Genomic DNA, 27,396 nt, shown 5'->3' on the forward strand with positions numbered 1-27,396 from the left:
ATTAATAGGTTGAATGGCACCTTGATATCCAAGGGTCCTGACATGCCAGTTATACTGAATAGGCCCTCCCATCTGCTATTGTACGCTGATAATGCTGTCTTACTTTCTAGACCGCCCGATAGATTCAAAATCCTGATGGACACATTTAGTGACTTCATGGAATTGTCGATTGTAGCAAATTTAAATACAACTTTTATCATGAGCTGTGGTTCCAGGAACTTAAAATCCTGATGCCTTACTCCCCAAGGTAAACCTATAGCCAGAACTGTTGAGTTCCCAAACTTTGGAGTAATATTTGATTCACAGAGCTCGTGGACTAGGTTGAACAACGGTTTATGAATTTAGTTGCCATTATTTTTAATTTAGCTTCATCAATAAGCAAGAAACCAATTGCTCCATTTCTAGAAATGTATAAAAGAAAATGTCTGCTGTTGCTAACGTTTGGTTCACGCCTGTGGGGTTACAAGAATGCTAATGTTTATGAAACTAAAGAAACACGATTTTGTAGGCATTTGCTTTGCCTCCCACCTAATTATTTCACGTAGTGCACCAAGAGCTGGGTCTGGATTACGTGGGGGACATGATTAACTTGGCCCATTTGCTATTGTAGTGTGCAGTTTGGACCAACCCTCATCCATCTTTAAATACAGAAATCATTGATGATTGTCTTTCATGTCACCTGGGTCACAAGATTATGTGGCTATGCTGTATAAAAAACATATGTAAGATCTTAGACAGACCATCTATGTTCTTCAGTCGATCCGAGCTAACCGATAGGGGTAGGTCTTGGGTTAGTGTTTTCTTTGTATCTTAAACAGAGAGAAAAGGACGAGACGGAGTTAATTAAGCCCCAAGTCTGAGAGTGCATTTTAATCCAGACAACAGCTGGCCAGGAATCATATCTGGAAATGGTCTCGAACACGTGGAACACACTATTAACCAGATTTCGACTGGGCGCTATTAGATGTTACTTATTCTTCAAACTAGGACAATATGACCCTGCATCCATCCCCTTTTGCCCCTGTGTTGAGGTGTCTCCACAGAGTTTGTTTCATTTTACATTACTTTGTAAAATGTATAGTCAACTTAAGGGGCACAGGTTTTAAAAAAGTGTCTGCCAGCCCTGTTGTACTTACAAAACGGTTTTGTTTTTGATTTTGGGTTGGAGGTTTTTATCTTATGACACTGTTTTGATGTTTTTAATTGGTTGGTGAATTTGATTGTACTTATTGTTTATTCTGTTTTAATGTATGTAGAAGCTTTTATAATTATTTATAATGATCGAATAAAGCTGTATATTGATAAGCTTCTCTATACTCTTCATTGCACGATGTGCATCTATCTCACCAGTAAGACATAGCAAATTAATTGACTAAACTATCTACTTCTGTTTAATTCAGCAGACACGTGGAGCTCCCCAAGAAAGCATTCATGCTTCTGAGAATGGCGACTTAAACGAGCTCCATATCACAGTTAAAAATTGCTGCAATCTACTAGTAGAAGGAAGTCACTTGCAACCAAGTCCTTACGTCGTCTATAAGTTCTTCGATTTTGCAGACCATGACACTAACATCATCCCAAGCAGTAACAACCCACAGTTTGATGATACCATGTCTTTCCCAGTGCCTATGAATGCAGACTTGGACCGGTACCTGAAGTCCGAGGTTCTGCGTTTTTACGTGTTCGATGACTACGAAACCCGAGGGGATGCATACATTGGGAAGGCGAATGTGCCGCTTATCTCTTTAGCGCACGACAAATACATCTCAGGTAAAAGAATAACTTTATAAAAAAAATAGTCGTTATCAGAATTGTTTCCATATTACTAGTTAAACATTAATGTACTGTAAAGAGAGACCACTTTTGCTCGGATTTACAGGGGTGTTTACTATATATCCTGTGTGATAGGGTGCCAGGTAAAATGGTTAATGCACTTTTAAGTTGTGTTCTTGATTATAGGGTGACGACGCCAAGGTAAGCATGCCAGCATCAACCATTTTATTGTTAGGTTTACTTTCGTTTGATGTGTGTCCTTCCTTCTCGTGCCCTTCTTATCGTTTTCTGGAGCCCTCTATCCACCCTTCTCTGGTTATTTGGTTTGCCCCATTTATTGCAGCTTTTAAACATTGCAGTTTTATTTTTGTGTCTGGTTTGGTCCAAGTCTAGAACACTTAGGGCCTGATTTAGAGTTTGGCTGACTGGTTGCTATGTCACAAATGTAACGGATATCCTGCCCGCTGTATTATAATTTCTAAAGGCTATAATAGAATTGTAATACGGCGGAGAGAATATGCGTCACATTTGTGATGGAGTAACCAACACGAACAAACTCCAAATCAGTACCTTGATCATTCTCACTGATGAACTGGGGGGGCAAAGTTGAAAAAGTTTTTTCTTGCAAACGTCTTGCAAATACTATGGAAAAATGTGCAAAGAGTTCCGCAAAAGTTGTTATTTCACAAGAAAATCTGTATTTTTGACGTGCACTTGTGTAATTTGTATTGCCCCTTGCAAGGTAGTCACTCAAGTGCATTATGCTCACTGGTGCCACAGGGTTTCAGAATATTTGTGTGAAAACGTTAGCTAAGGAGTCAGGGAAATTCTTTATAAGATCTATAATCTGGAAACCAGCGACCCTAATATTGCATATTCAAACTTTTGCAGGCCACTAGAGGGAATCATTTTTCAATAGAAGTCTGTGCTGCTGTTCATAAAATCTGATTCCATGCTTTGCTTTTGTTTATGTCCCATTAATTTGTACACAGTGCATGCACATGTCTTTCATACTTTAAGTCAGTATTATTCCTTACTCTGTCATTTATTTAGCCCGATTGAAAATGCAGATCCATGCAGAGATAATTAAATTGCACATATAAATTTAAATACAAGAGCCTATCAAACTATTAAAGGGCACATTCTTAAACCAAGACTGCTCCCACGTTTTCAGTTCGGTGGGGGAAGCATGGACATGGTTGGAGGGCCAGGGCTGTACAAGACCAGACACACGGGATTCCCCTGAACATGGCAGTTGGCAATTCTCTATGTCATGGAGAGGACCCGCTGCAGATCAAGTGGCCCCAACGAAAGATCAGGTGGGATCCGAGAGGGCTAAGGTGGTCGCGGCATTGCAGAAACGTTGCTCCTCGCCACAAGTTCCAGTACGGCAGGCTCCCAAAAGAGTGGAGATGAGGAGGAATGACCTCCAGTGACTCCCATTATATCAGACTTTAATCTGAAGTTCGTGTTCTCAATTTGACTCAGGGTCTTAGTAAGTAATACGCATAGGGATCGTCTCATGGGGGCCAGCTGATGATCCCCCTCTTCTTGTAGTGCTCCAATTGATTACTCTGCCTTTTTCTATAGGAGCAGCCCCCCTTTTTACCTATTATAACGAGATTGGAGCACGTTTGTGGCCCTTTATCAGCTCCTACTCCCCCTTTTTTGTGATTAACCCTTAAGAAATAGGAGGGACAGAGGTGGGTACCGGGAGTAAGGTCAGGAAATGGGCAGCTGCGGGAAGGCACCCAAGAAATTGCACAGGCCTTTGCAGGTTACCTGGAGGGACTTTTCAGGGCGCACACTACGGCTGAGGGATTTAATCGCTGACCTCCTGATCCCCCCCGCCTGAGCCCTGGCCAGAGAGATCTACTTGAAGCAGAGACCACGGAAAGTGAGGTGGCGGAAGCAAAATCTTAGCTTTGAAGTGGTTAAACCCCTGGCACCAGAAGCAAGCTTCCAGAATTGTAAATGTGTAAAGTCCAAGTTGGTGAAGCCAATGCTCAAAATGTTCGTAAAGGCGTGAGATCAGGGGACACTGCTGCCAGATCTTAGAAAGGCAATGATTGCCTTAATTCACAAGGATGGTAAACCAGTGGACCATTGTGCTTCCTGTAGGATGACCTCCCTAATTAATGTTGAGACAAATATTTGGTGAAAATAACAGCAAACAGCCTTATACAGGTCGTGGACTTCCTAGTCGTCCCAGATCAGTCTGGGCTGATACCCTACAGGGCTATGCAACACAATCTGTGATGTCTGAAGGGTTGCTTGGCACACTGTGCTGTTTTGAGGAATCAGGAGTTCATTCTGGCCCTCGCTGCCGAAAAAGGCTGTCGACTCATTGGAATGGCGCATATGCTGGTGGTGCTTTATGAAATGGGGCTTGGTGAACAGTGGCGGCCGGTCAATTTAGGAGGGAGGGGGGCGGGCAGCACACTCACACTCACACTCATTCATTCACACACGCACGCACATGCACATCCATTCACAACATTCAGCAACATTCAAACATACACGCATGCACCAAACATTAATTTAAAAAACACACACACACATTTACCTTCAGCTCGGAGGTCCCAGGAAGCTTGGGATTGCTGCCTTCCCTCACTGGCTGACCTTAGGTGAGCCAATGAGGGAAGGCAGCAGTCCCAACTTCGTCACAGAGTGGGATGGGGTCAGTGAGACTGCTGACCCCACCCCACTCTGTGACGAGGTATCACTGATTGACACTCACCCTGGGCACTTGAGGGCTTAAACCTGAAGTGCCCAGGTCGAAGTCAATGAGTGACGCTTCTCTCGTCACCGAGGGGAGGAGCCTCAAAGCACCTTTAATGAGCTGAGGAGGCCACACCCATAGGAGCTGTGACCTCTTCAGCCCAGCAAAGTTCAGCCCAGGGAGCCAGAAGTCTGCGCAAATCGTGCATGTCTCGCTCCTGGCTGCCTGAGCTAAACATGAAGAGTGTCTGTCAGGCTGACTTCTGAGGTACTCTTCATGAGGGGCAAAAGGTGGGAGGGCATGGCCCCTCCGCCCTAAAGGACAGGCTGCAGCTGTTGGTGAATACTAACTCTCCTGGGTACGTCTGTTGTATACAGACCCGGTGACAAGTGTCTGAGTCAATGGGACGTGGTCCAGTAGCTTTAAACTCTCCAAGGGCACCAGACAAAAATGCCCATTCTCACCGCTCATATTTATAGTAGCCCTTGAGCTGCTTGTGTCCGGTATCCCCAGGGATGCGCACATTAGAAGCCTCCACTGGACCCCAGACTGGGAAGATGTCATCTTGTTGTAAGAAGGAAACATCCTTTTATTTCTGGTAGACCCCCCCCACACTCCGTACTGAGAATCCTGTAGGTTTTAGAAATTTTTGACGCATACTCTGGGCTTCAATTTTATTGACACAAATTCATTGGGGTTCCCTGTAGATGGAGTGGGGGTCACATGATATAAGAAACTACCTGTTCTGGTGGGTGAAAGGAGGGTTTTGATACTTGGGTATTTTTGGATTGTGACTTGTTTCTGAAAAAGAAATCTGATGATGGCCCTTGAGGCTTACCACTGCATTGTAGAGAGGTGGCAAAAGTTTCCCCTGTCCCTGTTGGGCTGGGCAACAAAATTGTTTTTTAGCAACATTTTTATATGTGGTACAGAAAACCTCCTTCCCGATTTTAGACAAGTTTTTCCAGACGTTTTATGGAATTGCAGTGGGGTTGCTGTGAGATGGTGGGATTCCCCGAATCGCATTGACACTACAGACCACAAGTCAGGCTGACAGGTTTATTGACTTCCCGAACCTCAGACTATAATTCTGGGCCACTCGACAGTTCGAAATAATGACTGGTCCTTGTCTAAAACATAATAAAAATAATTTATAAAAATAGGGGACATTCTTTCTGCTGTACTGTGTTACTGTTACAGGGCAACAGTAATCATTATAGGCATTTATTTCAACATTCTTGTTTTTTTTTATTGTCTGTTGAGTTATATTTTATTATATACATTACCCTGTGCCGCGGACCGCAGATAAATTACTGCATTGTCGTTCTAAGTGTTATAGTTATAAGCCCCTTTTCCAGCATGAGGAATTATAAATTGAATATCCTCAACTCTTGGTAAAATATACAAAGCAAATCATTACCAGTCGCTGTGGACAAGAGACCACGCACAGCTAATACATGGTTGGTTTGAGGAATGTATTGTGGGTTCCTTTCCTGACATCACAGGGAGCAGTAATATTGGATCTTGAAAGAATGAGACAATAGAACTAGATGTCTTTAAATAATTGATGTTCTGAGCTTGATGGCTTTAAAAAAGTCTATGAAAGATTTGTGAAATCAAGGTGTAAATACATTTGGACCCAGGACCTTTTAACTAACAAGGAAATAGCTAGAGCTACTGCTTCTTGTGTAAAGATCACTTAAAGTGATTCTGTTGTGTTTGCTTAAATGAATGGTAGTATAATGAAATCTACACAAGTTTATTGTCTATAGTTGTAGCTGAGTAGAGGGCCTTATATTCATTAACAAATTTTGTAAGATTTAGACTCTCTTTCAATGTTTCAGATTTTAATTTTTTTTTACTGTTTGTTGTAAAAGCGGTTTGTTTGGATGGAGACCCCATACAGGGGGCTACATGGCAGACAGAGCTACTGGGCTCCAGCCCTGGTAGTTGGGGCCAATGTCTACTGATACCCGTGTGTCCATTCTACTGTAGCTCTACACACTCCACAACCCTTTCAACACTTGACTCTAGGGATATCTAAGCAGTCACAGGTTTCTCAGGGAGGTAGTAGGGATGGCTAGAACACAGTGGTCAGCTATTATCCAATAGACACAAGAAAGTAATGTCCAGAGTCTAGTGCTTGTTTTTTATGTAAAAAAAAATTCCTTCATCACACCATAAAGCTAATTACATCACAGTTATTGGAAGACACCTGCAGGGTTGAAATCTGCTGTGCATTAGGTGCAACAGCCCTTATTTCTTAGTGTCATAAGGGTATTTCCCTGCTCCCTCTTCCTCCTGGTACAGCTGAGGCTTTCCTTCTGGAGTCCCAACACACTACAGGTGTTAGGCAAGGATTAGGCACAGGTGCAGGTAGCCTAATTTTTCATGCATTTAAATTGCATATCTTCAGCTCAGTATCTCTTTACCTCTTCTTGGCGCAAAGGCTTAGCGAGTGAAGACTCGTCTATGCCTGCTTGGTTTTGGTAGATATAGTTTTGCGTCAGAATCCATGGGTAGTACCTATAGAATATCTATGTCCCACCCATGGTACACCTCCTTCACACAAAGTAGCTCAAAGCAGCATTTTTTGTCTATTAAGGGAAACTTTCCAGTGCAATAGATGTTTTACAGAGAAAACAAACTTTGCACAGCTTTGAGTGGCTTTGTTTGACTTTGCAGTTGCAACAGTCTTGCTAAATATGCCCTTAGAGGGCAAAAGGCTGGAAATGTGAAGTAGTAGCTATTCTAGGACTAGTGAGGTGTTTACGAACTCCACAGCTACATGATGGCTTCACTGAAGGCTGGGAAGTTAGTTATCAAATTTCTCAGCACAATAAACCCACACTGATTCCAGTGTTGGATGTATTGAAAAAAGCACACAGAGGGCATCTTAGAGATGCCCCCTGTATTTTACCTAGCCATCTAGTGTAGGGCTGATTGGTCTGTGCCAGCCTGCCACTTTCAGACAAGTTTATGACCCAATGGGGTGAGAGCCTTTGTGCTCTCTGTGACCAGAAATAAAGCCTGCACTGGGTGAAGGTCCTTCACACCTCCCCTTGCAGGAAATGTAACACTTGGTGGTGAGCCTCAAAGGCTCAGGCTTCTTATTACAGTGCCCCAGGGCACTCAAGCCGGTGGAGACTCCCACCCCTGGACAAAGCCTCACTTTTGGCTGCAAGTCCAGTGGCAAAATTAGGGAAAACAAAGAAGAGTGATCACTTGAGCTGGGACCACCCCTAAGATGTCCAGAGCTGAAGTGACCCCCTCCTTGCAAAATCCTCCATCTTGGTTTGGAGGACAGGGACCAATAGGGTTATGTCTGGGACCTTCTCCCCACAGGAAGTGGACACCAGAAGGGTGTAGTCACCCTCAGGGTCCATAGCCATTGCCTACTGCCCTCTGACCCCTGTAATGCCCCTAAATCAGAGATTTAAGGGCTCCCCTGAACCTAGCTTGTCAGATTTCTGACAACCTCAAGAAGACAACAAGAAGAAAGAAGGACTGTTAAGGTGACCCCCAGCAAAGAAGACTGAAGACACCAACTGACTTAGCCTTAGCCTTACAGGCCTGCCTCTAGCTTCTGAAGCCCTCCTACAAAAATGTGACACATCCTGCAGGGTCAGCGACCTCTTAAAAGCCTCAAGAGGACTGCCTGCACGCCTGAGGACCAAGATCTCCCGTGGACAGCAGTCCCGTCCAGAAAGAAACTCCAACAAAGGACTGCCCCAGATCCACGAGTCCTGCCCACTTTGCACCCGACACCCACAACCCGTGTGAAGGTGGCCTCACCAACTATAGCTGGTCCCTAGGTGATTCTGACCTAGACACCTGCAGCCTAAATCCAGGGGACCCCCATGACCATAAGAGAACCAGATGAAGATTCCAGACGTCTAAAGGTACCCCTGCACCTGCAGCCCCCTGGCCTTGGGGAATCAGACCACCGGTCAGGCAACGTTTAGCAGGCGACCCTCTTCCTTGTCTAGCCTGTGGTTTTCCAGAACCGACCCCCTGCACCTAGCATGCAGCATCTTTGTGACCCTCGAGGTCCCTCTAGTGAAAAGCATTGGGAGCCCGACGCTGTGTTTGCATCCTGCACCCATCCCTCGTGTCCCTGAGGGTGTGTGCTTGGTGCTCACCTGTGGCCCCCCCCCCCAGTGCTCACCTCAACACCACAGGTCTGCCTTCTGAAGACACAGGCACTTACCTGCAAATAGGCCTGATTCTGAGGGCCCCCAGTCTCCATAGGACTCCATTTGAAATCCTGCATCATCTTTGACCTCTGCACCGGGATGGCCCTGTGTTGCTGGTGGTGGGTGCTTGGTGTTAACTTGAACCCCAATCTGTGGACATCCTAACCCCCGGAGACTGGAACTGTAAGTCTTGTACTTACCTCAAAACTGTACTAAGTTTTCTTCCCCCCAGAACTGTTTCAGAAAATTGCACTGTCAACTTTTAAAACAGATATTTTCTGTTTTCCTGAAAACTATTTAACTTGCCAAATTGTAACAAAGTGGTATTGATACATTTTTGATACCTACAAATGTTCTTACCTGCACATTGAACCTTATGGTTCTAGAAATAAAGTGACAAAATATATTTTTGCTATATAAAAACAGTTGACCTGGAGTTGGTGATTGAGCATGTGCTTCATTTATTGCCTGTGTGTGTACAACAAATGCTTTGCACTACCGTCTGATAAGTATAACTGCTCGACCACACCACCACAAAAGAGAGCATTAGTATTGTCTACTTTAGCCTCTGTTAAGCCTCTGGGGAACCCCTGGACTCTGTGCTCATTATATCTCATTTTGATATAGTATATACAGAGCCAGATTCCTACATTGGCTATCTCATGTTACTTGCTTATCTCCCTAAAGAATGGTCATGATTTAATGTATGCATCATCCTGATTCGAAACTGCAAGAAGTGACATAGAAAGATGAGTGGCTAGGTAAAGACAAAAAATCTGTTAAACAAGTCTGTTTACCCTGAGAGCTCTATACCTCCTTTCAAGTCTGTTATGCCCTGTGGTTAACTTGGAACCATCAGCTTCTTCATTTGGTGAACGAGACTTCCAAAACTCACAGACCTAGATCTCATCTTCATTTGCAAAACAGAAATTTAGAATGATCCAGTTTTCTGAGCTACTCACAAAGTTGGAGTTCATCCTGAGTGCCACGATGGATCAGGCAACTCCTTCTAGATGCCCTGAGCTCTTGTGTAATACTGTAAATTCTCCAGAGCAGGATTTTTTTTCCAAAGTAAAATTGTGTACAGATTACGTAGACGGCTCACAGGATTACATATCACTGTCCATTTTATGTGTCTCTTTTATACTGATTGGTATATGATTTTCTTTGTATTTGTATCATAGCTTTGGCAATGATATATTATTAAAGGATACAGTTTTTTCTCAGTGACATAATTCATCTGTTTCTAGAATTTAGACTGCTTTCCAGCTTAAACTCCACAGCATATGGTCTGTGGATTAATTGAAAAAATATTATTTAATTAATGTCTTATCATCTCTTGGTGAAGTGGTGGCTCAGCAAAAAATCCTTTGATAAGTGTTTGAAACATTTCACTAATGTTTGTTGTGTTTTGGTCAGATGTGTCAAGCACGACAGACACCCCCACCCCAAAAAACACTTAACAACATTGTGATGGGTCGCTCCGACCCGACCCACACAATTCCATTGCTTGTGCTGACTCTGCCACAAATGACCTGGAGACGAATGGAGACTCCGACGCTTTGGTTGGTTGGTTACCGCAATCGCGGGAACGGCCGCAGGTTAAAAGTGGAGTTTCGCTTATGTCAGGGGGTGTCAGGAGCTGGAGCCGAAACATCCTGGAACCGGTAGTAACGGAGGAGCGGCAGGAGTGGAAGGAGCAAGAGGACGAGTAACCCGGTAACAAGGAGACCGCTAGCCGGACGAGTGTGATTGCGGGGCAATCTGGAGCAGAGGGACCGCAGCGGGGAACGGAGGACCGCTGGCCCCGGGGAGCCTACTCTTGAGCCGCCACGCTTCAGGAGAAGCGTGGCCTTCCCAGGTACGGAGACGCGAACAGGGAAAGGAGTGGGGAACGGAGGCTGGAGGTGGAGAAGAGTGGGGAAGGGAGGGAAGAAAAGGAAAAACGGGCACTTTGGGGGACGGGAGGGGGAGTACTGATTTGGAAGTGTATAGTAACAGGAACGGAGTAAGAAAGCATCACTAAGCTCAGATATATAGAGGAAAGACAAAAGAGAGACAGAAAAGAAGGCACCAAGAAGATAGAGCTTACGCAGGAAAGAGAAAAAAGGAATGAAGACAGCGGAAAAGGCCATTTGAGTTATTATCAAAACAACTAAGAGAGAGAGAGACGGAAAAACACATACAAGAGAAAAGAAGACCAACTCAGGACGCAAAAGAGGGATAAGGCAGGAAAGAAGCAGTTCAGTAGAACCAGAAGAGAGAAAAGCAAGGGAAAGAAATAAAGGAGTCAAGAAGACAACTCGGACAGGGACAAGGAAGGAGAGGGAGAGAGAAGGGAAAGAGAAGAGAGAGTAAGCCTAAAACCTCTTCCCCACTTACCGTACCTATTCTCTTTTGTTTTTCCACGCTCCCCGCGAGGTACTGGAAGAAAGAAGAGAAGAAGAGCTAAGAAGTCAACCAAGACAATAACCCCACAACCTACCTATTCTCAACAATTTGGTCTCTAATACTTACCGTTTATACTGTCTCAAGAACAATAAAAGACAGTTCTCTGAAACCAAAACACTGACGTCTCGAGTCATAATTCTGCCATCCTCGTACAAACATGTAGGAAGATCTTAGCAAACAAAATTCCTTTGATCATTTGGAGGCATACATTGTAGAGAAGTACTTACCCCTCGCCAATTTCTACCATCTGCTTTGACACTTATTTATGAAAGTCTGACCTTGCAGTGGTCCAGATAGGTACACTTCACTTTTTCTTTCAAAAGAAGGAAAATATATGTATCATGAGTTTTTTGGAAAACAATCTGTGTTAATTTCCCTAGTGAATGTAAGCTTTTGGAGCATGGTAAAAACAGCACCTACATCATTCAGTCTCTTTGTGCTTACTGGACATGTTGAAAGCTTGAACGATTTCAATGAAAACAATTGTTTAAGATTTGACACCTGCTCTAGTATTACACCTATCTGTGCTCCCCATTTCCCACACTGTCTACAGTCCTACATAATGAAAGAATATCTTGGCCATTTTGTCATAGGATCTGCATGTAATAATAACCTTTATTAATCTTATACCTTAATAAACATTCACACAAACAATTCTTTTCATTCCTTCTGTGCCTTTGTACCCCTCTTTACTCTCACTAATCCGTGGATACATAGCTAGTTCACAAGCAAACATAGGAACATATCCAATTCACAAGGTCTACCCATATAGCATGGGCAGAAAATAGAATAGTCGGGGTGTAATGTCCAGTGCCACGTTGTTGTAAAAATCCTAATATTGTATTACATTTGATGTAATTGTATCAATTTTTTTTTTATGAATAAAGTTTTGTTTGAATTGTGTATCAGGCATAGATCTACTGCTAGTGAGTTAATTGAATATATGAAATATTTTTTTGATTTCTAATGAATATTTATGCAGTCTTCTCGTCTTTAAAAACTTCCCTAGATGTTACACTGTGTCTGAATATTTTTTTCACAGCAGTAGCTGCACCTGGTGCATATTCCCATGAGTCCACCTTATGTGATAATGCAATCGACAAAGGTGCTCCTGCCCACACCTGCAACAGCAGTGCTCTTTCAAGGGATGGCTGATTAGAATCATAAATGCTTTTTAGTCCCGTTGTCATCTAGGGCTCCAGACCACCTTTCAAAGCAGAGAAAAAACTGTAATTAACACAAAAGCCTGTGAACAATCAACGTTTTAGTATACCTTGATGACTATTATCAAACAAATACATAGTAGAATAAAGGACTATTAAACTGGATAACTGAATTTTGCTGCTCAGAAACAGTTTTTTGTTTTCCTTTTTTGAAGTAAAAAAAAATAAAAGGACATTTTTGTCATACTACAGCATAGAACTTAACATAGAGAAAAGATGCTCTTGATAGAGAACTGGTGTTCCAGGTAAATCATTTTTGTCCTCTTTTACACATGCCATAGACCCTAGGCTTTGTAGATATATCTATTGATTCAATATTGTTTCACAGCATTTTCTGGGGTTTTCTAACTAACAAAGTGAGATGTTTGAAATAGGAATGTGTCTTCTTCTGTGGGTTTAGTGTTTAAGCTCTTTTCTAAGTACAAGTAACAAATGTCGGTGTCCAATGCCCTTTGCTCTGTCTGTGGTGTGTTTAGTGGTAGGATACAATTCATGTAATTGACAGATAGATGTAGAAGCACATAAAGGCATTAAGGCAGATGAAGGACTATAAACCCATACATCACCTCACTACATCAACTCCTCTCTACGTCACCTAACCACCATACCACCTTTACTACATCCAGGGGCATTGCATTTCCAAAGGGAAGTAATAATTAAAAATTAAGGTATAGGATCAGGGTTATTTACTTAAATATAGGTTAGCTATAACTTAAATCCATTTAAAAGGGTGTTTCCTGCACCCCCTTTCCTGCCTCGGGGAACATTTGATTCCTCATTATGTCATGGAGGTAAAGTAATGTTCAGACAATGTACTGGCACACAACAAAAGCAGCATGCACATAAGAGAGGCTAAGCCAATTTTTAGCAAGGCCTATCAGGAGGAAGAGTTAAGATCCAGGTTGCTTCAAGTGATTGAATGTTAAGCTTACAGAGTGTGCAGATACCCAAGGCTGTGTTGGTACTTAGCCTCAGCCAGAATACTTTAATGGCCTAATGGATGAATTTTCCATGCCTTGAGTAAATGCAAGTGGTACATGAAACGATGACTGACTAGAAGAGGATTGTTTCAATTTAAAACAGAAGCAGTGCCTAACTATCCACAGTGCGTGGGCAGCAGAGCTTAGATTCAAAACAAGAGTATTAATGAAAAATCTGATAAATAGAGACAGCTTTATGGATTTGGCTTGGGCAGCTAAGTTGACATGTGATGACATTAGCATAGGCAAAAAAAATAGCTTTCTAAACAGCCTTGTGATTACTTACAGGGAATTCAGGAGACAGTCATGAAGGTCCAAGTCAACAGAGTTACCATAATCGGATATTGAAAATATGAATGCTTGAATGAATAGCCGACAAACATTAAAGTCAAGAAAAGGAAGAAACGTTCTAAGAGTCTTAATGAGATGGAAGCAGATGGAAACAACTCTATTAATGTGGTGTGTAAAGGAAGGCACATAGTGAACGTGTTCTTCTAGACTATGTGCAGTGTTGACTGACACAGGGAGGGAACCAAATCAATCAGGCCACCAGCTGTTGTCCAAAAAAACCTTCATCTTCTCCGACTTCAGTCTCAGGACGTTGACTGCCACCAGCCCTGCTACACTTACCATTCAGTTTTGATGTTATCAGGTGTGTTGGTAGAAGTATCATCTAGCCAGTAGAGGAGCTCAGTTGTAGTAGAATATACATACAGGGAGTGCAGAATTATTAGGCAAATGAGTATTTTGACCACATCATCCTCTTTATGCATGTTGTCTTACTCCAAGCTGTATAGGCTTGAAAGCCTACTACCAATTAAGCATATTAGGTGATGTGCATCTCTGTAATGAGAAGGGGTGTGGTCTAATGACATCAACACCCTATATCAGGTGTGCATAATTATTAGGCAACTTCCTTTCCTTTGGCAAAATGGGTCAAAAGAAGGACTTGACAGGCTCAGAAAAGTCAAAAATAGTGAGATATCTTGCAGAGGGATGCAGCACTCTTAAAATTGCAAAGCTTCTGAAGCGTGATCATCGAACAATCAAGCGTTTCATTCAAAATAGTCAACAGGGTCGCAAGAAGCGTGTGGAAAAACCAAGGCGCAAAATAACTGCCCATGAACTGAGAAAAGTCAAGCGTGCAGCTGCCACGATGCCACTTGCCACCAGTTTGGCCATATTTCAGAGCTGCAACATCACTGGAGTGCCCAAAAGCACAAGGTGTGCAATACTCAGAGACATGGCCAAGGTAAGAAAGGCTAAAAGACGACCACCACTGAACAAGACACACAAGCTGAAACGTCAAGACTGGGCCAAGAAATATCTCAAGACTGATTTTTCTAAGGTTTTATGGACTGATGAAATGAGAGTGAGTCTTGATGGGCCAGATGGATGGGCGCGTGGCTGGATTGGTAAAGGGCAGAGAGCTCCAGTCCGACTCAGACGCCAGCAAGGTGGAGGTGGAGTACTGGTTTGGGCTGGTATCATCAAAGATGAGCTTGTGGGGCCTTTTCGGGTTGAGGATGGAGTCAAGCTCAACTCCCAGTCCTACTGCCAGTGCCTGGAAGACACCTTCTTCAAGCAGTGGTACAGGAAGAAGTCTGCATCCTTCAAGAAAAACATGATTTTCATGCAGGACAATGCTCCATCACACGCGTCCAAGTACTCCACAGAGTGGCTGGCAAGAAAGGGTATAAAAGAAGGAAATCTAATGACATGGCCTCCTTGTTCACCTGATCTGAACCCCATTGAGAACCTGTGGTCCATCACCAAATGTGAGATTTACAAGGAGGGAAAACAGTACACCTCTCTGAACAGTGTCTGGGAGGCTGTGGTTGCTGCTGCACGCAATGTTGATGGTGAACAGATCAAAACACTGACAGAATCCATGGATGGCAGGCTTTTGAGTGTCCTTGCAAAGAAAGGTGGCTATATTGGTCACTGATTTGTTTTTGTTTTGTTTTTGAATGTCAGAAATGTATATTTGTGAATGTTGAGATGTTATATTGGTTTCACTGGTAATAATAAATAATTGAAATGGGTATATATTTTTTTTTTGTTAAGTTGCCTAATAATTATGCACAGTAATAGTCACCTGCACACACAGATATCCCCCTAACATAGCTAAAACTAAAAACAAACTAAAAACTACTTCCAAAAATATTCAGCTTTGATATTAATGAGTTTTTTGGGTTCATTGAGAACACGGTTGTTGTTCAATAATAAAATTAATCCTCAAAAATACAACTTGCCTAATAATTCTGCACTCCCTGTAGAAGGAGAAGCCAAAGGACCTTATGTGAGCTGTCAGTGATGCCATGCAGGCATTAAATATGATTTGGCTCAGAGAAGAGTCTTGTGAAATTCCACTAGACAAAGGTCTGAACTGAGGACAGAAATTGTAAAGGAGCGATAGAGACAGATTATGTTCTGTCTGAAGAAAAGATCTGATCTGCTTAATCACATTGGGGACACAATTAGAGCCTGCTTAGTCAACCATTGCTGACTTCTAGAGCTGTGCCGATATCCCCAAGAAAAAGGACACTTTCAAAGAAAGACCTTCCTTGCACTATTGAAGAAGGAAATGTAAGAAGGAAATAAATAGATCCCCCTCCTCTTCTAGAAAACAATTTGTTTCTGAAGCACAGCATGAACTCCATCAGCATAGTTCTCAGTTGGCATAGGAGTCAGGGTCTTCTTCTGAACTGATTCCTAGTCAAAGGAAAATTAAACAATAACACAGGAAAGGGGTTATGTTCAAACTTTACCTAACAAGGGCAAACATCATTTTTTACTGTGATGAGGAAAGCCGCAGAGATACTAGCCCTACCCCAGCAACCACGGATATAGTATCAAGTATTTCAGATTGCAAACAATAAGAACCTGTAAAACCCTACCAAAAGAAGAACTAAATCCACAGTAGTTTATGTGCAACCTCTGCTACAGCCCTCTCAACCAGGAGAAGGGGAAATTACTGTTGCAAGAGGCTGAAAACAAAGTGTTAACTGCCTGAGTGTCTTGAATTTTGTTTTGCTTGTTCTGTTACCCGTTATATTGTGTTCCTGCCCATCAGTCTTTTAGGAATGAAGAAAACATTGTCTCACCTAGAACTCATTCAGTATTGGGATATACTTTAATTAGTAAACCAGTTCCTATAGGCAATTCATGTTTGATATTCTACCTCAAATCAGTGAGCTAGCACCTGTGTATGCAAACAATCTTATTCAACTATTAAGCTTTGGAAAAAATGAGCATAGAAACCTAGGGAAGCAATGCATGAAAAAATTTGCTTTGTGTCTCCAGTAATCGCACAAAATGGCAATGCAGTGAGCTCATATGTTCTTGAGTGTGTGTGTATATAAAATAGACACACTACTGTGTTCTATGTAGGCGAGCTGGTTATAAGAATTAGCATTTTCCAACTGAGGAAAGCCGCAGAGATGCTAGCCCTACCCCAGCAACCACGGATATAGTATCAAGTATTTCAGATTGCAAACAATAAGAACCTGTAAAACCCTACCAAAAGAAGAACTAAATCCACAGTAGTTTATGTGCAACCTCTGCTACAGCCCTCTCAACCAGGAGAAGGGGAAATTACTGTTGCAAGAGGCCGAAAACAAAGTGTTAACTGCCTGAGTGTCTTGAATTTTGTTTTGCTTGTTCTGTTACCCGTTATATTGTGTTCCTGCCCATCAGTCTTTTAGGAATGAAGAAAACATTGTCTCACCTAGAACTCATTCAGTATTGGGATATACTTTAATTAGTAAACCAGTTCCTATAGGCAATTAATGTTTATGATATTCTACCTCAAATCAGTGAGCTAGCCACTGTGTATGCAAACAATCTTATTCAACTATTAAGCTTTGGAAAAAATGAGAATAGAAACCTAGGGAAGCAATGCATGAAAAAATGTGCTTTGTGTCTCCAGTAATCGCACAAAATGGCAATGCAGTGAGCTCATATGTTCTTGAGTGTGTGTGTATATAAAATAGACACAGTACTGTGTTCTATGTAGGCGAGCTGGTTATAAGAATTAGCATTTTCCAACTGAGGAAAGCCGCAGAGATGCTAGCCCTACCCCAGCAACCACGGATATAGTATCAAGTATTTCAGATTGCAAACAATAAGAACCTGTAAAACCCTACCAAAAGAAGAACTAAATCCACAGTAGTTTATGTGCAACCTCTGCTACAGCCCTCTCAACCAGGAGAAGGGGAAATTACTGTTGCAAGAGGCTGAAAACAAAGTGTTAACTGCCTGAGTGTCTTGAATTTTGTTTTGCTTGTTCTGTTACCCGTTATATTGTGTTCCTGCCCATCAGTCGTTTAGGAATGAAGAAAACATTGTCTCACCTAGAACTCATTCAGTATTGGGATATACTTTAATTAGTAAACCAGTTCCTATAGGCAATTAATGTTTGATATTCTACCTCAAATCAGTGAGCTAGCCACTGTGTATGCAAACAATCTTATTCAACTATTAAGCTTTGGAAAAAATGAGCATAGAAACCTAGGGAAGCAATGCATGAAAAAATTTGCTTTGTGTCTCCAGTAATCGCACAAAATGGCAATGCAGTGAGCTCATATGTTCTTGAGTGTGTGTGTATATAAAATAGACACACTACTGTGTTCTATGTAGGCGAGCTGGTTATAAGAATTCGCATTTTCCAACTGAGGAAAGCCGCAGAGATGCTAGCCCTCCCCCAGCAACCACGGATATAGTATCAAGTATTTCAGATTGCAAACAATAAGAACCTGTAAAACCCTACCAAAAGAAGAACTAAATCCACAGTAGTTTATGTGCAACCTCTGCTACAGCCCTCTCAACCAGGAGAAGGGGAAATTACTGTTGCAAGAGGCTGAAAACAAAGTGTTAACTGCCTGAGTGTCTTGAATTTTGTTTTGCTTGTTCTGTTACCCGTTATATTGTGTTCCTGCCCATCAGTCTTTTAGGAATGAAGAAAACATTATCTCACCTAGAACTCATTCAGTATTGGGATATACTTTAATTAGTAAACCAGTTCCTATAGGCAATTCATGTTTATGATATTCTACCTCAAATCAGTGAGCTAGCCACTGTGTATGCAAACAATCTTATTCAACTATTAAGCTTTGGAAAAAATGAGCATAGAAACCTAGGGAAGCAATGCATGAAAAAATGTGCTTTGTGTCTCCAGTAATCGCACAAAATGGCAATGCAGTGAGCTCATATGTTCTTGAGTGTGTGTGTATATAAAATAGACACAACTGTGTTTTATGTAGGCGAGCTGGTTATAAGAATTAGCATTTTCCAACTCTGTCAGCTGATGAGCCTAAAAGGACCATGTGTGAGCCTCATAGTGTCGAGGACATTTCAAGCACTAGGAACATATGCGATGTCTCATCAGGAGTGAAACTTTATAAGACACCTATAATTATCATGGATTGTACTATATAGAGACAATCAGCCACAGGAATTGTGAATTAGAAGGGAAGAAATACCAGTAGCTGGTAGATTTACTCAAAAGTCCTTACGGATATCTATTTTTAAGGCTCACACTAGAATGAAGATGATTACTTGGCAAAATTCTGTAAAAGAAAAATGGAGACTAGTGAGAGTAGTGCGGGTTTATGTATAGAAACAGGGGGCAGCTCCATGTATGTTAAGCCTCTCTTCAGTCGCCATTTTGACTCAACAGCTTTGCACACCAATACCCTGTGCAATCCAGACAGTCAATGCTATATATTAGGTTAACTCCAAATACAGCCTTATAAAATAATGCTTCACATTTCCTGTGTCCTGTATTGCGAGAAAGAGGAAAGGAATCCCACCTAAAACCCTGTCTCTCTGACAGTTACTGTTATATTCCAAATGTGAATCCTCCTTGGGTAGGTTCAGTAGAAATTCGTGGGACACCAACTGTCTGTTTCCCCTCTCTGTATGATAAGTTGGAATACTAATGCTGACCTTAGAGTTGAGTGAAAGCCATGCTCACATTTATTGGCATGACGGTGCATCCGCTGTAGCCAAAGAAAATATAACAGAACATCTGTTTGCTTTTCATATGCAACACTGTGTTAACAAGTGGATTCATGCAGGTATCGGTTCCTGCATTATTCCAGGTCTGACATGCCCAGCTGACTTTGAAGACATTTTTTCCTCTTTTCACATTAATCATGCAAAAGCAATACAGCCTTACTTACAGTGCTTGCCAGTACCCTATTGTGGGACATGTCTTCAGACAAATTAGACTGCTCCCCTCTCGGAAGCCAAAAAGGCAAAAGATAGCAAAATTATCAATGCCACCTCTGCCCCAGCTGTATGGTGACTGGCCTGCCTATCCTTAAATGAGTTGAGTTGAGTTTCTTTGAATTACATTACATTTGTTGTTTATTTGAATAGCTAAGTGTTATAAGTTGAGTTCATTCAAGCATAAATCATCTGCACCTAGTCAAGTTGGTCTTAAAAACCAGAGGTACTAGTGGTTGAATATTGTTATTTTCTTAAGTAGCAAAGTATTGAAATGTATGGGCTGAACTATGTCTTTACTGTAGGTGCCAAGATGTATTTTTAAAGGAAATGTTGTGCCAGTTAGATCCAATTCCATTTTTATGTAGCCTTTTTTATTTTCCATGTGGAGTATTAGCTATACCAACTAGGTCTAAGTTATTGGCATTTGAGAACTATCAGTTTCTTTCAAAGCCTAAACGAGGCCTTAAATGATCCAGTCAAGATACACTTGAAATATTGATGAAAACTATGAAGATTAGTGTACTATGGGAAAAGAAAAGATAAGGCGTAATATGTAATAGAGGCAAAGCACATTTGTACAATAATGTCCTGATAGGTGGCTCTAAGGACTTGTGTAAGTTGAGAACAAATGTAACATTGTTTCTAACAGAAGAGGACTTTTAGAGGGATTTGTTAAGAAGAGGAGGACGGAGGCAAGGAAAATGAGCTCGGAATTTGCACTATTTTGTAGCACCCATTTAGAGTTTGAACAGCATTTAATATACAGCAGTTACTCTTGAAGTTCATTGCAGATTTTTCTTTAGTGTTGTATGTGTGGGTGTTATCAGCTTAGGGTTGTATACCAACATGAAATTTACTCTATAGCAATAAATGCGGGGCAATGAAGATGCTGAAATTAGGGAAACTGATACCCTCATGTAGGAAGCCATTTATGTGACAGAATTTTGTTAAATTGGTACAGTCTATCACTTGAGTTTTGCTACTGAGAAATACAATATATCTTTTCACAAAGACATATGATTCAATTGATATTGTGGCCAACCCTTCCAATTAAATCAGCTAGTTTAAAGGATCGAATGCTACAGATAAAACCAATAGCAGAGTATTCCTTGGCCCTAATCCATCCAATTTACACCATCATGCAAGAACCCTAAGCCTCTCAGATAGAGAGCCTAAAAAATGTGATACATTTCTGGTAATCAAATTTTGCACAACGGTGTCACTCAACTGAGTTTGAGTAATAATGCATTACAGCGCCAAAAAGTAGTACTTTTGACTCTAGCTTTTGTAGGTTGTATCTAAACCCAAAAAGTATAGGCAGTCTTGTTTAAACAATATTTCCTCCAGTCATTCCCTAGTTACATGTGAAACACAAACCTGTGGTGATATTGGTTATTCCAGTCTGCTACAGTGATTACTTTATCAGCAGTATTGACTAAAAGGCCTTTTTTGGTCACACATCCTGTCTACTTCCAATTTCATGGAAGAAAGGCATTGAAAATACTCCATATAAAATTGTAATAGGGTGAGATGCTGCCTTTTCCATTACTTTGGAAATGTCAGAGAGCCATAAGTGGTCAACAGTTACGTTTTATAGATAGGTGCCACTACACTATTTTTCAAACTGGAAGATGCCATTGCCTCAATAAAGAAAATGTTAATCATATGTATGGCAGTTAAAGGAATTTCTTCTATCTAATCTCACTTTTTGTAATGTTAGTAGATCTATTGGTAATTTAGCAAATCCCTTACTTATGTGTTTGAAGATGCTTATCACATAGGATTGGGTGATTATTTTGAATACATTTAATTTCATTCCTGTATGTTTGGTGTTTCTTAGGTACATTTGAACTCAGAGACTCTGAATCTCGTCTTACTGGTGTGATCAATGTCATGCTGAAATGGAAATATACATATCTACCACCTAGTGGGTCAGCACTTAGCACAGAGCCGTTAGATTCAATGCCCAAGGAAGAACCACTACCTGTTAGATTACCTACTGAGGATGAACTGCGGATTACAGCAAGAACACCTGTTTCAACTGCTTCGGTGAGTTAATCTACTTTTCAGAACTATTGTCAGAAATAATTTAGTAGCATGACCAAATTTATTTCTAAAAAGTGAGACTGGTACTAAAATACTCAAACATGACTTCCTTTAGTAAGTCTTCACATCCGTTTTTCACATCCATTACTCAGACATCTAATAAAGACATTTGTGTGCTGGGTGATTTGTTGTTAATTACCTTGAGGAATTTAATGTAGAAGTATAATTCATGATGTTTGACATAGATCTACATCCTAATGTTGTTTCTGTTTTCAAGCATATGATTAGAAACCTTGCCCCCTGGAATTTGTGTGAATCAAAATATACATTGTAAAGGGGCGCATTCTCACCTCCTCCCGAAAGTTAATCACATTTGGCACTCTAAATATAATTCCCCTTCTTTCCTTCCCCCCTTTGAACAATTTCCACCCAACCTACCGCAAACAGTGTTAAGAATTCAAGCCCGGATTGTGCCAAATGTAATGCAGATTGGCCAAACAGTTCATTAGTTATGGTGACAGAGAAGTAAAAATGTTTATATTTTAAATGGGTCTTCCGTTAGCAGACTTCAGCTGTGCAGATGTCTGAAAGAGCAGGGTGGAAGTCCACCAAATTTGAATTGCGTGGTAGCCTTTGCATCATTCAGTGCCTTATCTTTGTTTAGTCCAGGTATTTCAGAGATGTAAGGGAAAACATGAGTCTCTAACACAGATTCGTATATGGCTGCACTTTCCTAATAAACAAGAAAGAATCCATCACAATCAATGAAAATAAAAAAATGTGTATGTATAAACCAAGGCCTGTCAGACAAGAAGAGGAGAGAAAATGAATTTCAACACATCCTTGTAGAGCCATATGTATGATCCATCCATCTACCTTGACCAAGGATAGGGGCCTTTATCTTTCCTTAAGTCCCTCCAGTATGCAGAGGAAAGGAAAATGAATACCTACCTGCCTACCTTGCCTGCGAGGGAGAGTGTGTTTGTTTGCCCTCACACTCCATCGTACAACCTGTGAGGGATTCTTTATACACAGGAGAGCTTTATGAACACATTACTACCTACTCTGTCCAAGGGTAAGGGTGGTGTTTAAAACAAAACAAAAAACAACATAAAAAGATTGAAGCAGTTGTCAGGTGCCCAAGTATTGTATTGAACCCATTATTCAACAGCTGTTGGGGTTGAATTCTTACAACCCTGCTCAGTGCTTACTAGATCACCATCATCCGTGTTACGTAGGTGTGGTAGAATTTGCCCTTCTCCCGTGCCCAAGGATGTGTGAGGGAAAAAAATGGGGGCCTATTATCCTGCTCCTTTGTAAACCCGCAGCATGTTGAGAGTCACGAGACCGCAAGTAGTTCACACTTTCCCAGCACTCTGTTTGGCCACAGAAGTTTAGGGCAGATCACAGCTGACCCTGTTGTTATTTTGCAATAGTGTAAAGGTTTTGAGTTCACGTTGTGGCCCATGTAGTACCAGGGTAGCTCAGTGACTCCTGTGCCCTATTCACAACTGTAGACAAGAAACCAGGGCAACAGGTAGATGCCTTATTCTGTTGTGGTCCACAGAATGCTGAGAGCAATGGAGGGAGTGAGCAGTTTAGAGCTATCCTGAAAAAAGGTTAATGCCCTCATTAGTCGTTGGGTAAGATGAGAGGGGTAAAGAATTCCACCTGTCCTTGGATGAGTCGAACGGTACTCCTTAATGTTATGCCTTCTTGCCATTGGGAAAGATGTAATGAAAAAATATACCCCCATGTCTTTGATGAAGGTATGCTGAACCTGCACACACTAAGCCCATTCTTTGGAAAGGTGAGGGTAGCAACATAATAATACCACGTATGCTTTTTAGTGCTACTACTCCATATAGATCACTCTTAAATTCCATGTAATTGCCTATCGGAGAAATATTTGTATCCATTTCACAAATACATATTGTAACTGTAACATATTAATTGAATAAAAATATATCACATACAGGTGAAAAAAATGTCTAGAGGGTTACATTCTGTGACATTATGTTTTTGTCGTCACACAACCCTTCAATGCTCCTCTAATGCAATTTTGTGTGCACTATCCCACTGGTGTCAGGATGTTCTAGGAGGTAATCTCACAAAATCTGGCACGGATAGGGTCTAATTACAGGAACATTGTGTCACATCAGTTAATGCTAACATTGCCACTATTCAAAGTAGAGGCCCCAAAGTGGTAATGAGGTTTTGTTTTCAGAGCCAGTGTAAAGAAGGTTGGTATACTTTACTGCTCTGTCCCAATCTCCAAATCTTGTCAGATTCTGCTTTGTCCTTTTTCCACTTATCTGATTTCTAGCAACAGGATTAACTAAAAGTAAGTTTTTTTTTTTTTTTTTTCCATTTGTCATATTTATGTAGTTGTGTGCCATGCCAAAACAATGGGTCACTTACCTTGATGGCTTCCACTGGAATCACGAGATGCTGGTGCTAATTCCATTTCAAAAAGGCTGCAGGGAAGAACAGTATGGGTATATTTGAATATCATTAGAACCAACTGAAGCGCACTTTATGCAAGTGAATGCGCCACTTAATCAAAACTTGGCTGCCTTCTCCGGTGTCCTGTAGAGGCTATAAAGAGTGAAGAAATTATTTCTCCTGAGTGGTGAAGGCTTAACAGCCGAATAGATTCTTGGTTTAAAGTTAAATATCCTCTGTCTGCAAACATCTTCTCTTATGCCTACTTATGTTCCTCAGCAGGACCCTTTATTTCGCAACATAACATGGACCCCTCCTTGGCCTTCATAGATCAAAGTGTGGTGGATATTTCCAGTTAAATCGGTTTTCCTGACTCTTCCCTAGCTTTTGAACAGAGACTCATCCTACTATCAGTTCATATTTGAATCTTGGCGTCTGACTTTCTATAGTGTGCAGCATGGCGTCTTAAAAACACAGTTCACCTTCTGCCAGTTAATTACCCGAGGTTGTATATTCTGTGGTCCTAATAGAGATACCCATGAACTCCAGACAATCCCAAGAACGCCAGACTGGCTGATAGTGCTATATATTTAAAATGTCAGTACTAAATTTCGGATTTACAGTCATCTAGAGCAGATTTACTTTCCCTATTATATTAAGAGGTGAATGAATCCATTGTGTCTAAACTGGTTTTATTTGCCTGACCATTCTTTTCATGTTTGTGGACACCCGATCATTCAAATCCTATATGATCTGGATGCTCAGGTTTCACATTTCACTTACTGTTAGGGAGAAGAAAACTCTAAACTCTAAATCATCAGACTGGCTTTATTTATGTTTACAGTTTAGTGGGAGACTTGACCATATTCCTCAACTCATTTACAGCTTTGGCTAGATCCGTCGTGTATATACCTAAGTCAAACTTCATTTTTGGCATTAAAGGTTTTATATATAGCTCAATGAGAGATTGTGATTGCGCAGAATCCTGCCTCATGCCTCGGGCTATGCGATATTTGCTTTCAAGTGCCCTTTAATGCTACTATTGGCATATGAGGCCTCAACCAAAAGATTTTAGAGTGACTCCAAGGATGTCCTAGTTCACCCTGTCAGAGGACTTGACAGTGCCTAATGTAAAGACCGCCAATGCTCATGATTGTATTGCGAAAAGATCTGTGGTGCTTATTATTCCATGTGATCTTCATGAATAATGGCTTGTAAGCTTGCAATTAATCTCTTAGGGAGAATGCTGGAGAAGCATTTATAACACAGCAGAGAAGTGATACTGGTCAGTCATATTTTATAGGGTCCTTAAAAGGTTTTGGAATTAGATAAAATATGTCCATAACCCATGAGAATTGCTTTGAAAAGCTTGGGAAATAAGTGGCTTACCTGGTCTATCAGTAATTTATACTCCTCTGAAGGGTTCCCTAAGGCTGTGAAGCCTTTCAGTTTCCCAATGCTTTCCCTGACCTCCATTTCAGGAATAAGGCTTTCTAAAGATAAACACAAATGTTTAAGTTTCAAGATATTCAGGACATCTAACCACTTCTCAAGTGAATGATTTTCTGGGTGGAAATGTTCTTGATAGATCTGTTAGAAATAGTGAAGAAATATCTCTATGATCTGGTCACTTTCAGCAGGCTTTGTGTTACTTAAAGTGTCTCTCGCCTATCATTCGGATGTAACTTTTACCTTTGTTTGGTGCCATTTTCAAGGCTAACAATGTACTTCATTACTCACCATACTCTAAGTGTTTCAGTTTACTAAGCTCCCGCTCCTCCATTTGAATATGTCAGATTTTTAGTTAGTTTGTTTCCTCCCTGGGTCCTTTCGTGTGTACCTAACTTATACTCTTGCAAAATCTTTTGCTTTTCTGTGACTTCTGGAGGTTCTCTTCTAGTGGCTTCTCTTCTTATATAAATTTGATGATCACCATGAATATTTCTATTTAAATAGTCTTCCTTAATAGGCTTTGTAGGCATCTCTAAACATCTGTGTCGAAGCAGAGCCAGTATTATGTCAAAAAAGGTCTCTGTTTCTAATTGTATTAGCTCTATTGGAGATTTATTTAGAGGTATTGTTTAAGCCAAAGTCTGCCTTTTCTCTTTTGGCGGGGTTCCAATATTTAACAACAGGCATTGGATTTCCCTCACATCTATTCCCAAATAGCTGATTATTAAACAGTAGTCTAAAATAGAAAAGTGTTTGTATTTCTTGATTAGGATACTGTGATCCCTCCCATGTATAATTCACACCCTCCATATCACACAGATGATGCTTTTATATTAACAAATGCAAAAGTGCTTGACACCTACATATTGCATTGTGCTTTGATCTAGGATTTCTTGAAGATAGCATTAAAATCCCTTGCTGTCATACAGGAGACTGGACATTCTTAAAGCTTGCTGAATAATCTTTGAAGTATACTTGGGTCATCCACGTTATGACCATAGCAGAAGGTGATATCATATTGATGTTCCATCTTGATTCAGGCTGTAACCCATAAACTCAAATGGTCCACTATAGAGTTGGTTACATCCGTCCTGCTTTTAGCCATTGTTAACTTTGCCACTCTTTAGGTCTTACAAGATTGGTGAGTGCATTCTTTGTGCTTAAGCCATCCTCCAGAGAAGAACCTTTGTAAAAGTTAGTCTCTTGTAGCGTAACAATATCAAGGTTTTGATTTTGTGACTATTCAAAGGCTCCTAACCTTTTAGATTCTACCCTGGAGATGTTGAAATGCCATGTAAATAGTTTTAATTATCTCATCCAGGATCTTCATTTTGAATTGACCACAGTACGTAGATTTTTGCTATCATATGAGGACTTTTTAAAGACATTTTTTCCCTAACTTGAATCCATACCATGAGACCCATACAAACTCCCAACCCCTCCTTCTAACACTCTCAGTGCCCATATGGGCTTGCCCTTTCATTTTGTGTACATCCTGCCCCACTTACTGCAAGCTGTAGTTTCAAGGCACAGTTTTTAATCAGCTTATCTGCCTCTTCCACCTGCCTCAAATAATACATCTTGTTGTGTCTCATAAATCTGGGAAAAGGGGAAAATGTTATCCATACAGTTGTGCCTAGACTCTTCAACTCATCAATTCTCTTCCCTAATCTCACTGTCAATCCTCTATCGTTCTTCAAATTTTAAAACAAATTAGAAAGTTAAAACTTTGGACGGGAAGAGTCTTCGCTTTGAAAGATACTGATGGAATGTTGTCCTTTACGAAGTACTTTTGAATGTTTACTAGAATTTTTCTGGGTTCTTGCAATTCAGGTTTAGCTTGAATGCATCGCTATGATCCCTTTGTATTTCAT

General features: G+C 41.0%; 1 protein-coding gene across 4 annotated transcripts in view; it reads left to right on the top strand.

Moving 5' to 3' along the window:
- Nucleotides 1-27,396, top strand: part of RPGRIP1L (RPGRIP1 like) — a 687,119-nt gene that overhangs the window by 397,459 nt on the left and 262,264 nt on the right. For 3 of the 4 annotated variants that reach the window (XM_069216318.1, XM_069216317.1, XM_069216320.1), the window contains exons 17-18: nucleotides 1,401-1,770; nucleotides 21,420-21,628. In XM_069216318.1, the coding sequence (XP_069072419.1) occupies nucleotides 1,401-1,770; nucleotides 21,420-21,628 (579 nt within the window). The remainder of the gene's footprint in view (nucleotides 1-1,400; nucleotides 1,771-21,419; nucleotides 21,629-27,396) is intronic. The other variant, XM_069216321.1, reaches the window with a different exon arrangement.

Source organism: Pleurodeles waltl, chromosome 12, assembly GCF_031143425.1.
Source record: "Pleurodeles waltl isolate 20211129_DDA chromosome 12, aPleWal1.hap1.20221129, whole genome shotgun sequence".
NCBI lineage: Eukaryota > Metazoa > Chordata > Amphibia > Caudata > Salamandridae > Pleurodeles > Pleurodeles waltl.